The sequence below is a fragment of the Pygocentrus nattereri genome, chromosome 29 (genome assembly GCF_015220715.1).
Source record: "Pygocentrus nattereri isolate fPygNat1 chromosome 29, fPygNat1.pri, whole genome shotgun sequence".
In the NCBI taxonomy this organism is placed as follows: Eukaryota; Metazoa; Chordata; class Actinopteri; order Characiformes; family Serrasalmidae; genus Pygocentrus; species Pygocentrus nattereri.
The window spans coordinates 17617561-17631003 of record NC_051239.1 but is presented as its reverse complement, the minus strand read 5'-3'; the positions used below and the strand labels follow the sequence as shown (position 1 = coordinate 17631003).

The window sequence follows — 13443 nt, the reverse complement described above, 5'->3', positions numbered from 1 at the left end:
AATAGAGAAATAGTGAAAGGAAATCAACCCTTACATGGTTATATACTGCATTATGTCAACACTGTCCAGAAATGCTGCCGACATCTCTGGGCTCAAGATCGTCTTAAATGGACTGATGCTGCCGCAACGTTTAGGTTGGTGGCATGTGTCAAACTTACACCCACATGAAGATCCGGACCCAGAGTTTCCCAGCAGAACATTGCCTAGAACATCACACTCCCTCCACTGGCTTGACTTCTTCCCATCCCCACTGTCATGTCAATGGACTGATGCACAATGAAAACCTTTTGTATTCTACAGAATTTTCAACAAAGTACTAATGTTATTAATTTAGAGGTTTTTTTTAATGTCTTTGCTGATGCTGATGAATACAGACGGGTTTGATAACTTGTATCAATACAGTGTCAAAAGACATTACATATGTAAATTTCAAGTGCATACATGCACTGGAAGAAAAAACAAAAATGTCATTTCCCTAAATGTAATAATTCAGTGAAAACAGAAAACTATTTCAAGAATCTGGACGCCGTTTTTGACAGTGACCTCAGTTTGTATACATGCTCCTCCTGCAGTCTGCAGTTTTTTACTGTAGGCCTCATTCTTTAGAGTAGAAGATCATAGTTCTCGTTTATTGTGGATCTTTGGAAAATGAGGATGTTACTGAACAGAGATGTCAGTTCTGAACCGTCCAATAAAGTGAAAGTAGAACAAAAATCCATTTAAACTGATGTGAGCAGATGCTGCTGAATTGCCCATAGAAGTTACTAGAATCTGGACACTAAATCAAGATATTTCCCATGACTCAGTCACTCAGGATAGACACTCAACACAATTTATCATTCATATTATTCATTTTTATCTTTATTGAACATTAATAAAACAGGAACTTTATTGGAAACTGTACAAAAAACAAGTTGATCAGATAAAAATACTATAAAAACAACAAACATTTAAAAAGTAATACTGCATTTACAGTCAAAATAAACACTGAAAATGCCTCAGTTACTGAACTTGTGAAAATATTTTTGCTGAAAGCTTAAGCAAGACAAATATCAACGAAAGGAAGATCAAAGAGGAAACATGATTATAAAAAATGTATGAGATAGATATTAGGGCCGGGACTTTAACCCGTTAATTTAGATTAATTAATTACAAAGATTTTAACGCGTTAAAACTTTTATCGGAATTAATCACATTTTTTTAAAGTTTGGAGCCGGAACCTTTGTATTCGCGTGTTCTAGCACGCCTGTAAATCTGAAGCACAAGCGACATCCGCAAACAACAACATTGGAGGCCGAAGCCGCTTCTCTTGGTCCACTGAGGGAAACTTTAGCTTTAAAAACGACCTGACGGGACTTTCGAAAAGACGTCCTGTTGTGTGCAAGTTGTGCTAAAAGGAGTTTGTTCATCACCGAAGCTGCTCGAGCCTAAAATACCATCTCAATGCTAAACATGTTGCGGCGAGCAAAGCCGCCCCCACAGCTGATTACAGCGCCCCCAGCAGGGGTAAATAACCGCCCCCAGCAGGGGTAAATAACCGCCCCAGCAGCGGTAAATAACCGCCCCCAGCAGCTGTAAATAACCGCCCCCACAGCTGATTACAGCGCCCCCAGCAGGGGTAAATAACCGTCCCCAGCAGGGGTAAATAACCGCCCCAGCAGGGGTAAATAACCGCCCCCAGCAGTGGTAAATAACGGCCCCAGCAGGGGTAAATAACCGTCCCCAGCAGCGGTAAATAACCGCCCCCAACAGGGGTAAATAACCGCCCCCAGCAGCGGCAAATAACCGCCCCAGCAGGGGTAAATAACCGCCCCCAGCAGCGGTAAATAACCGCCCCAGCAGGGGTAAATAACCGCCCCCAGCAGCGGTAAATAACCGCCCTGTCGTCTGGGTCTGGAGCAGTGATCCATCTTTATAGAAATCAGCTGTGAGGTTTGAGGGCTTTGTGGAGCGAAATAAACAGCGGAGAGTCAGAGAATCTCCCTCAGACACAGGATGGACAGGAATGTCCAGGATCACATCACCACCTGTAGGAGAGAGAAAGTGATACAGAGTGAAGTAACAACTTCTTAGGTTTACATTTGAACTAGAAACTGCACTTTAGAGTTCGAGATCAGGTTGGTAATTCACTAAGAATCAAAAGGAAACACTAAAGTCCTGTTTTGATAAGAAACAATAAAAATAATCAACTCTGATGGGACAAAAAGAGTTCATTAATAAGTACATTCATATAGACCCATCACTCACTCACTGACTATACACAAGATCATTTATAGAAGTTTTTAATATTTAATACTTTTCTTGGGCTGACAGTTGCTTTAAAATATAAACAAAAAAGCAGCTAACAGGTAAAATATAATATATATATATAATATAATACACAAAAGTGAAACACTTAAAAAATTAAATTAATAAATTTTGAGAGCTGTGGCACTAAATGATGAATAATACACAAATAAAAATGATCTTAAATCACTTCAGTTACTGCATAATAAAGCAGTGATGAGCAGCCAGTTAATGATCAGCTGTAGGTTTGTTAAGATGTAATAAGGGCTTTATAACATCCTCCTATACTGAAGTGTTAATCTAGTATGGAAGTATTTACATTTTTAACAATGAATTCATTAAATATCTTTTAAAATATTTCTGTATTGAACCTGTTATTGGTAAGAGTAACAGAGAATGACTGTGCACTGTGATGTTGAGAGGATCACTTCCTCCTCCAGACTCAGACTGACACCAGTAAACTCCAGTGAGGGATGTGTGGAGGGAGCTGATGCTGCATATAGATCCTGTAACTGATGAACAATCTGACACCTCCCCACTGTGTGTGTATCGCCTCACTCTCCATCCAGTAGAGTCACTCTGTCCCTCACAGCTCAGTGAGAGAGAGCCAGCACTAAAGTGTTGAGTTCTGCTGGGACTGATGATCAGAGAGGCTGGAGGAGATGAACCTGAATATCCACACAAGATACACATGGAGCACGATGCTGGATATGTTCTTAAGTGTAAGTATATATATAAATATTCACTTCTATATTTCCTCACCAGTGATCCACAGTGTCTGCACAGTGCTGTACTGTGTCTGATAGGCTGGTTCTCCTCTCTCTGCTCTGCACACATAAACTCCTGTGTGATTTACAGCAGCAGGACTGAGAGTGTAGGAGCCTCCAGCTTCTCTTCTGCTGTCTGACAGGAGCTCTACATGATACAGAACTTTGCCATGAACGTCTCTTATTTGTTCTAAGCCTTGTCTGTAGAGAGCAGCTCTGTACCAGCTGAATGTCCAGCCTGTAGAGGAGCCTGTAACCTCACAGCTTAGAGTCACTGACTCTCCTTCAGTCAGCCAGCTCTGTGGAGACACACTCAATACTGCCTGAGCTACATCTGACAGAGAGAACATGGAGAATATCATAGACTAAATCAAGTTTCTACACAGTGATGAGATCATTACATACAGTAGAATTAATGAGAATATTAAAACAAACCCACAGACTCACCAGACACAGTCAGGGTAACAGCATCACTGATCTCTGAGCTCTGAAAGTCATGTGTTCTGTGTCCTCTGCAGGTGTATTTACCACCGTTAGACTCTGTAACAGAGCTGACTGTGAACTCCTGTGTTCTTCTGTTTGAGGACAAACGGTCATTTTTATACCAGCTGTAAGTCCACTCAGTGTCTCCTCCTGCCTGCATGTCACATCTCAGAGTGACCGTCTCTCCTTTAAACACCTGCTTATCAGGCTTTATGGACACCACAGCTTTAGTGCTGTCTGTAAGTAAATCACAGTTCAACACTGTTATTAAAATGAGAGCCGAAGTTTTGAGATTAAAAGATGAATTTTGCTCATCATTTAATAGACAGTACTGTGAAAAGGTCAGAGATCATGCTTTACTTCTTTATTAAGTTTGATCTGTTGTAAGTGGATAAAGTATTTTAGTCATAATAACTTTGTGCTTAATATAAACTACAAAGAGGCAAATCTACTGTGTGAAACTTTGACCAAATAACCAGTTATCATACATTTTCTGGCTGCTCCTCCTATTAAAGTTCATGATGAACAGACATTTTTGGGTCATTAAAAATGCTCCTGGGGGACCATGCCCCCCCACACCAGGCGTAGCCCCCCCGTCCATAAACGTCTAGTGAAGCTCCTGCTGAGGGGGTTGCATGATGTATTAAATTTGTTTGAACTTCTTGTTTTTATGAAGCCTTTAAACAAAAATAATCCACCAACCCAAATCTGCACTGATCCTCCACAAAAAGTGTAAACTTTCTTCTTTTTTGTTCATGTGCTTTTCTCAGTAACAGCTTTTTGACTCTTACACACTTTCAGACATTAAGGAAGGATGTCTAGTAACATTTGTACAGATCTGAAGCAAAGAACCCTCAGCACTATAAAATATCACTGAGTGAAAATCTCTTACTCACCAGTAACGTTTACCCAGAGTGCATCACTGTAGTGTGTGTAGTAGACTGGGTTTCCTCTGCCAGCTCTGCAACAGTACTGACCTCCATCAGAGAGACTAACTGAGCTGATGGTGTAGACGTTGGTGATGGTCTCCTTCTCAGAGCTCTGTGTGTGTTTGGACCAGTAAAACGTCCATCCAGCAGACTGATGGAGTTTACAGTACAGAGTCACTGTGTTTCCTGTCAGTGCAGCTCCTTCAGGGTTTGAGGTGATTGTAGGTTTGACTTTTACTGCTGATGAAGAACAAAGTTCAGCTGATAGAATTTAGACTTTCAGCTTCATGTTATTTAGAGATGGAACTTTCACGTTGGTTTAATGTTTAAGGACACAGATGGTAGATTTACTCACTATGAGACAGAAACAAGACTGCTCTCTTTCTAATGTAGTAAATACAGCATTATTAATTTCTAAATACACTATTATTACTTATTGATTTCCCCCTCACATGATACCATCATACTTTTGCTTCAGTCACCATTACAAAGGAACCAGATTGGAGTAGATCAAAAGAACAGCTCTACTATGGTCTGTATGATTAACACAAATCTCAGTCAATCACAATTATATCTAAATGTTCATTATTCCATCAAAAGAAAGTTGCACTTTAACAAAGTTATTCAGATCAAACCTACATTTGAATTATGGAGTTTTTCATATCTGATTTTGTTAATGGCTCAGATCATCTTTAATATTTGCAGTGGAGCATTCATTTTAAAAGAATTGAGCGCAGTAGTGTACATCCTCAGATAATTCTGCTTTGGCTTCTCTCTCTCTCTCTCTCTCTCTCTCTCTCACTCTCTCTGACTTTAACTGTGTGGCTTTTTAACTTTAACTGTCTAATAAACTAAAAATAATTCATGATTGTGTATAAAACATGTCACAGTAAAATAAATCAAATTGGATGAATTGCTGCTGGCGTTAGTGATTTTAATGGTAGAAATGTTTTATACAGGTATCATCCATCCATCTATCCATCCGACTTCTAAGCCACGTATACTTATACCGAGTCGCAGAGGGTGCTGGAGTCTACCCCCCTATTCATCAGGTGGAAGGCTCTACAGATATGAGTGAATCTATATAGTTTTAATACAGTGTAATATCAGCTGTTGCTTTAGTTTCAAGTTATTTCCAAGTCACCTCAAAAATATATTCATGATCACTGACATACAAAAGAAGTAATGCAATTACTCAATTAGTCTTTCAATACACTCTTATTGACTCGTACTTACACAATTAACTGTACTTAATTAAATTATCACTACAGTAACTGTTCTTAACAGTTACTTCAGTAGAGATTTTCACTTCTTCTCCACTCCTGTTAAAATACTGAACTATAAAACTCTGATGGGCTGCAAACTAAAGCTGCTGTCTTTGTAACACACTGCTGTCATTTTGTGGGCTGTATATTTTTAGCTGTGTGTTTGTTCCCAGTGTTCTCCTTTTCATTAATGACATCACATGTTATGAGGTGTTCCCACCCTGGACTGGGCTGGCAGACTCAGTTGTTGGTCTCTTTTGCAGTGGTTTTGTGTTCCTCTGTGGGCAATCAATCCTAAGACTGAAGTTCTGATGTTTCTTTGAAAAAATCACAGTAAGACTGGGAGGTGTAATAAAGGCAAAGAGGGACTCAGTAGCACCAAAATATTTAAGAATATGTTTGTTATTAAGGCTTCTGAGTAATTTTCTGTAAAATACCTGCTTTATGCTTTTTTCCCTACACAAATAATGAATAGCTTCTAGTCAAACGTTATGGTCATATGATCGTGCATGATTTGTAAAGAGACATTTGCTGATATATAGTACTGGATGATAGTTTTACAGTTATAATGCACTTTAAACACCTAATGATAGAAATAAAATATATATTGTATTATAAGAAAAAAATATTATATTTTCAGCATTTGATACGTTGTTTTTCTACTATTTTCAATTCAATATAGGGTTAAATGATTTGCACATCATTACATTTTGTTTTTATTTACATTTTGCACAGCGTCCCAACTTTTTTGGACCTGGGGTTGTACTGTTGTCAACCTATCTTCATCACTGTAATGTCAGTTTTACATTTGAGACCTAAACATCAAACAAGACCTTTTTTTGAACTGTAAGACATTGATAGGTACAGATGTTTGACAGGCTGCAAAATCCTACAAATGCAAAATGCTTCCCGACCCCTCAGACTTTATTATTATTTTAGTCTTTATAGGCGACTCACAGCAGCACACAAATAACATTTATAAGGGCTTTTTTTCTCCTGCTACTTCAATAAAATTTTACATTGTGCAGGTTTAATGATAGAAATACAGTGAGAAAGACGCCACACTCACCTGATACAGTCAGTGTAACAGCTGCACTGGTGTGTGTGTAGATTCGGCCTGTTGACTGTGTTCCCTTACAGGTATAATCACCTGCATGAGTCTGATCAACATTAGAGATTTCATATTTCTTCCTTTGAGCATCTCTGAGAAGATTATTATTCTTATACCATTCATAATTCCAGTCATCTCCACTTTCTATTCCACATGTCAGAGTGACTCTCTCTCTGATGAACACATGACCAGCTGGCTGGACGTTCACTGTAGCTTTTGGTCTCTCTGTTGAGAAATTACAGGTAGGTTTGTATTATATGTAATGTCTAACATACACGACTGCATTCAAAACCATTTACTTTCTATTACCATAAACATAGAACTGGCTCTTTTACATGTAACGAAAACAAATTAAGTTGATAGAAATTGATTTAACCCATTTTTAAAACCAATCAAGAATTTTTTTCAGCAGCACGCACATCATATTTTCTAGGGTTTTTTTTTCAGTTACCACTTTTTAAAAAAAATCTTACGTAGTGCAGCTTAGGGCCCAACAAGTATAGGATTGTAAGACCAATACCGATCTGAGGATTTATAAATGTGAGGATTTAAAAACGTGACATGTCTAATGCCAGTATTGTTTTACTGTCTTCAGGAATACAGAACACAAATGAAGACTTTCTCTGACATTTATCTGTAGTTATATAAGAGTCGTCATTAACACAACATAATGCAGCTTAAAAATAAACATGGAACTTTTGGGATTTCACTCCCCAACAGAGTGTTACGAATACAAATAATCATGCAGGGTATTATTGTATAAAGAACTGAATGATTAACCGAACATGACGTGTTACTCACAGCTAAACCTGAACTCCTTCTTTAGACATGAATACGGTCTCACAGCATATCAATGCACTCTGTGCTCTAACAACATAGAGCCATTAAAGCACACGCTACACATTCGAAAGAGAAACTAGTGTAGAAAAGTTTGTTTGGCTACCAGTTATATTCAAACAATAGTTCAGCTTACAGTCATTTTCGTGGCCCCTTTGCTGCAGAAGTTACACGGCAGAAAGGAGCCAGAATGTCACTGCTGCACCATTTAAGGTGGAACAGGAAAATCCCAATAAGAGTTCAGCTTCATAGTTTAGGTAGAATAAGTTAAACGCTGTAGTTTAGCCCGTCATTAATGTTAGTTGTTTTCCACTGGTAAACAGCGTTATAAGCTGCTGTAAGTGATGCAGCCAGAGAGTTTTTAGAAGTGAAGAGCCAGGAAGAAAAGAAGCACCTGCTTGTTTAAACGCCAGAACTGCCTCACTGTTTCATAAATAAATCAATAGCTTAGCCTGAACTTCTCACTGCTCAACTCCTGTAATGTTAAAGGTGGACTGATTGTGATGTTAACCTGACAGGACCGGCTCTCAAACAGGAATGGCAGACATGAACGCTGCCAGGCTTATTTAGGCTAAGAGGAGACGTGATGGGGATATTTTATGACTATTTAAGTATTTCATGTGACAAATATCAACTTTGACCATGAATGCTGATAAAATCCTTCAGGGTAAAGGTATCAGCTCGACTCGGGGCAGCTAATTGTTGTGACTTTGACATTACAAACACGCGTGTGTTGCCAACAGGGAACAGATGGACTCTGATGGACAAACAAAGCAAAAACAATACTAACATGGCTGAAGGATCTGTCTTCTGCCTCGCCGTGTCTTTTTTAATTGCCATTAACCAGCTGCTATAAATGCCAGTAGCAATTTATCTGCCACTCATAATGCCAATTTATCAGTTGGGCACTAGCGCAGCTTTAATGATATAAATACCGTGAGAAAGACGCCACACTCACCTGATACAGTCAGTGTAGCAGCTGCACTGGTGTGTGTGTAGATTCGGCCTGTTGACTGTGTTGTTCCCTTACAGGTATAATCACCTGCATGAGTCTGATCAACATTAGAGATTTCATATTTCTTCCTTTGAGCATCTCTGAGAAGATTATTATTCTTATACCATTCATAATTCCAGTCATCTCCACTTTCTATTTCACATGTCAGAGTGACTCTCTCTCTGATGAACACATGACCAGCTGGCTGGACGTTCACTGTAGCTTTTGGTCTCTCTGTTCAAAGATGATAAATCCTTTTAAAACTTATTCACTCTCTCTGAAAACGCATGACAGCATTTAAAAACATTCTCTCTGTTAGTTTACAGAGAGAATTTTATTCCAGATGTGTTTCTAAGTCAATCACTATATCTCTTCTGCGTCTTCCACTTTCTGGCTTTAGACAAACTCTAACAAACCTTTATAAATGTGTCCAAAACTGTCACACAAGTTTATACAGTTTCCTCTTAAGTGCCCCTTTCCAGTCCTTCATCACCACCAACACATAATTTACTGACCAACAAATTTGTCGCTTTTCAATCAACTTCACTTTTTTTATTGCTGAATATGTCACTAATTTTAATCTTGTACATCTGTGGTTCTCATCTCTGCTTCTGGAGAACCACCTACCCTGCACACATTGCTGTTTTCACTACTCCCAGCAAACCTGATCCAACTAAATTCATTAGCAGGTCCTTCCTCATGTTTATTCCTTATTACATGTCAGATGAGCTGAAGCTCTTAAGGCTCTTCCACCTTTTAGCACATCATACTAAATGTTTCTTAGATTAACTATGACTGGTTTGTTATATAACATTGGCATGAATGCAAGTAAAGAAAAAAACAGGACAAGTGCTGTAAAATAACATTGTTTGGCTGTGAAGTTGGTTTTTGTGCAGGTTTGATGTAAAAGAAATCTGATGCTTGACTTCTTGCTGCACTTCAGTCATTGTGTGGGTTTCTTAAATTCCTTCAGCAGCACCTGATTTAACCTAAGGACAGACTGATTAGATAAACAGGGTACTGGATGGTAATGGGAAATACTGGACTTCCTGCAGGAGAGATCTGAGAAATAGTCCAGTTAACACATCATGTCATAACTGACGGGTCATTTGTTTAACTGTATTTATCCTACTGTTAGTGATTTGGGGAAAAACAAACACTTACCACCCAAATAACACGCCATATCATTTTCTCTGATGCCTGTGACTTTTACACTGCACTGTATATAGTACAATATTATTCTTCTTTACAATAAGATGTGATTCCACGCTTTAAAACTGTATATCATGTGATATAAAATACATGGTGCACTCAGAGAATAAAACACTAGAAACAATTACTGTAGAACAGGATGTCCAGCGTCTAATCCTGGCCCTGGAGATCTGCCATCCGTGAGAGTTTAACTCCAGCCCCTGTCTAACATACTTAATGAAGGCTTTCATAGACATTTGAATATTAAAGCCAGGTGTGTTGGACCTGAACTCTCAAGGGTGGAAGTTCACGACACCCATGATCTACAGCAATTATTGCTTCATTATGTTTATTCTCTGAATTCACCATAATGCTTAATTTTCATTTAAATCACTGAAACTTTCTCTGGAGGACCAAACCTCTGGATCCTGAACAAGACGTAGTTTTCTAACGTTGTTCTGAGTATTTTCACTGCTTATGATACTGCATGGACTTTTAACTGACTCATACTTTAGACTGATTTCCTTTGATTTGAGTGACCCTACAGCTTAATTATGTTTATTTTATTCAAACGCATGATCGCAAGAGACATTCAGTCTTATTTGCGTCTATCAAATGTAGGCGTGTGGCTAAAATAAGGTCCTGCCTATTACCTAAACCTGTGTTTCTGTAGTGACGTGACGTGGAGCACCAGTTTTTAATTCAAACTTACTCTTATGATGAATCTCAGTCTTCCAGCTTCACTTTAAAATTAATAAAATGAGTCAAAAACATCTTAAAAATGACAAATTACATTAAGAATGAGAAAAAAGTAAACTACATTTCCACAAGGTGAAATTTAGGGCTTTGGATTTGGGACAGACACCGACTGATAGACAGTACAGTATAAATGATGATTTTGTATGTATTGAGATTATTTCTGTCTTAATGAATAGATTTGGTTTAAATAGATCATAAATATTCCCTGTAAATATCTAAGGTCTACATGTTACTTCTTCTTCTTCTTCTTCTGCTTCTTCTTCTTCTTCCTCTTCTTCTTCTTCTTCTTCTTCTGCTTCTTCTTCTCATTCTTTCTCTCCTTCCTCTTCTTCTCCTTCCTCTTCTTCCTCTTCTTCTTCCTCTTCTTCTTCTTCTTCTCCTTCCTCTTCATCTTCTTCTTCTTCTTCTTCCTCTTATTCCTCTTCTTCTTCTTCCTCTTCTTCTTCTTCTCCTTCCTCTTCTTCTTCTTCCTCTTCTTCTTCTTCTTCTTCTTCTCCTTCCTCTTCATCTTCTTCCTCTTCTTCTTCTTATTCCTCTTCTTCTGCTTCTTCTTCCTCCTCTTCTTCTTCTTTTTATTTTATATTATTATTATTATTATTATTATTATCAGTACAAATAGTAGTGGTAGTAGTGTTTTACTGTAGAGCTATGTCAGTAGGATGGTCCATATATACATGTATTTAGAGATATGATGAGATAATTATGGAGGTTTTTCATTTTAAATAATTTATTTTCCCCATAAACGAAAGCTGTAACCACATTATGACCGCGCCTATAAAGAAATCCAGGAATCCAGGCTGTGTTCAGCCGTGCAGCTCACTGAGGCTCTGACTGCTCATGTTATGGATTTACATAGAAAACTATTTTTTGCTCAATTTCAAAACTCCAAATAACTGAGCTAACATGACATTTTACAAAAAAAGTAATAAATTCAATTGACATTATTATAAAAATAATACCCCTCCCATCGACCCACCACCGATGGGAGGGGCAGTAGTAGGGGTGCGGTGCATTGTGGATCGGGCAGTGTCCGAAGGCGTGGGCCTTGGCGTTCTGATCCTCGGTTGCTGAAACTGGCGTTTGGAACTTGGAACGTTACCTCACTGGCGGGGAAGGAGCCTGAGTTGGTGCGCGAGGTCGAGAGATACCGGCTAGATATAGTCGGGCTCACATCAACACACAGCTTGGGCTCTGGGTCCAATTTCCTTGAGAGCGGCTGGACTTTATTCTTTTCTGGAGTTGCCCATGGTGAGAGGTGGCGGGCAGGTGTGGGCTTTCTCATAGCCCCTCGACTCGGCGCCTGTATGTTGGGGTTTTCCCCGGTGGACGAGAGGGTAGCTTCCCTACGCCTTCGGGTTGGGGAACGGGTCCTGACTGTTGTCTGTGCTTATGCACCGAACAGCAGTTCAGAATACCCAGCCTTCATAGAGTCCTTGGAAGGGGTGCTTGAAAGTGCTCCTCCTGGAGACTCGATTGTCCTACTGGGGGACTTCAACGCTCACGTGGGCAACGACAGTAAGACCTGGAGGGGTGTGATTGGGAGGAATGGCCTCTCCGATCTGAACCCGAGTGGTGTTCAGTTTTTGGACTTCTGTGCAAACCACAGTTTGTCCATAACGAACACCATGTTTGAACACAAGGATGTCCATAAGTGCACATGGCACCAGGACACCCTAGGCCGCAGTTCAATGATTGACTTTGTAGTCGTGTCAGCGGACTTGCGGCCATGTGTACTGGACACTCGGGTAAAGAGAGGAGCTGAGCTGTCAACTGATCACCACCTGGTGGTGAGTTGGATCAGGTGGTGGGGGAAGATGCCAGTCAGACCAGGCAAACCCAAACGTATAGTGAGGGTTTGCTGGGAACGTCTGGCAGAAGAACCTGTCAGATTGATCTTCAACTCACACCTCCGTCAGAACTTTGACCAGATATCGGGGGAGGTGGGGGACATTGACTCAGAATGGGCCATGTTCCGCTCCTCCATTGTTGAAGCCGCTGACTGTAGCTGTGGTCGCAAGGTAGTTGGTGCCTGTCGGGGCGGTAATCTTCGAACCCGGTGGTGGACACCCCAGGTGAGAGATGCCGTCAAGCTGAAGAAGGAGTCCTACCGGACATGGTTGGCCTGTAGGACACCAGAGGCAGCTGGCAGGTATCGACAGGCCAAGCGATCTGCGGCTTCAGTCGTTGCCAAGGCAAAAACCCGGGTGTGGGAAGAGTTCGGTGAGGCCTTGGAAAGTGACTTTAAGTCGGCTCCGAAAAGATTCTGGCAAACCGTCAGGCGACTCAGAAGGGGAAAGCAGTGTGCCACTAGCACTGTATATAGTGGAGATGGTGTGCTGCTGACTTCGACTGAAGACGTCATTGGGCGGTGGAAGGAATACTTTGAGGACCTTCTCAATCCCACCAACACGTTCTCCAGTGAGGAGGCAGAGTCTGGGGACATGGGAATAGGCTTGTCCATTACTGAGGCCGAAGTCGCTAAGGTAGTTAAAAAGCTCCTTGGCGGCAGGGCTGCAGGGGTGGATGAGATCCGTCCCGAGTTCCTCAAGGCTCTGGATGTTGTGGGGCTGTCTTGGCTGACACGCCTTTTCAACATTGCGTGGACATCGGGGGTGGTGCCACTTGATTGGCAGACTGGGGTGGTGGTGCCTCTTTTTAAAAAGGGGGACCGGAGGGTGTGTTCCAACTACAGGGGAATCACACTCCTCAGCCTCCCTAGTAAGGTCTATGCAAGGGTACTGGAGAAGAGAGTCCGGCTTATAGTCGAACCTCGGATTCAGGAGGAGCAGTGCGGGTTCCGCCCTGGTTGTGGAACACTGGA

General features: G+C 40.5%; 1 protein-coding gene across 1 annotated transcript in view; it reads right to left on the bottom strand.

The window, feature by feature from the left end:
* Nucleotides 1-9373, bottom strand: part of LOC108416981 (B-cell receptor CD22-like) — a 60105-nt gene extending 50732 nt beyond the window's left edge. The window contains exons 1-5 of the mRNA XM_037536023.1: nt 9337-9373; nt 6800-6844; nt 3501-3773; nt 3049-3387; nt 2688-2954 (exon numbers count right to left, since the gene is read on the bottom strand). Coding sequence (XP_037391920.1) covers nt 2688-2954; nt 3049-3387; nt 3501-3773; nt 6800-6844; nt 9337-9373 — 961 coding nt within the window. The remainder of the gene's footprint in view (nt 1-2687; nt 2955-3048; nt 3388-3500; nt 3774-6799; nt 6845-9336) is intronic.
* Nucleotides 9374-13443: the final 4070 nt, after the last annotated feature.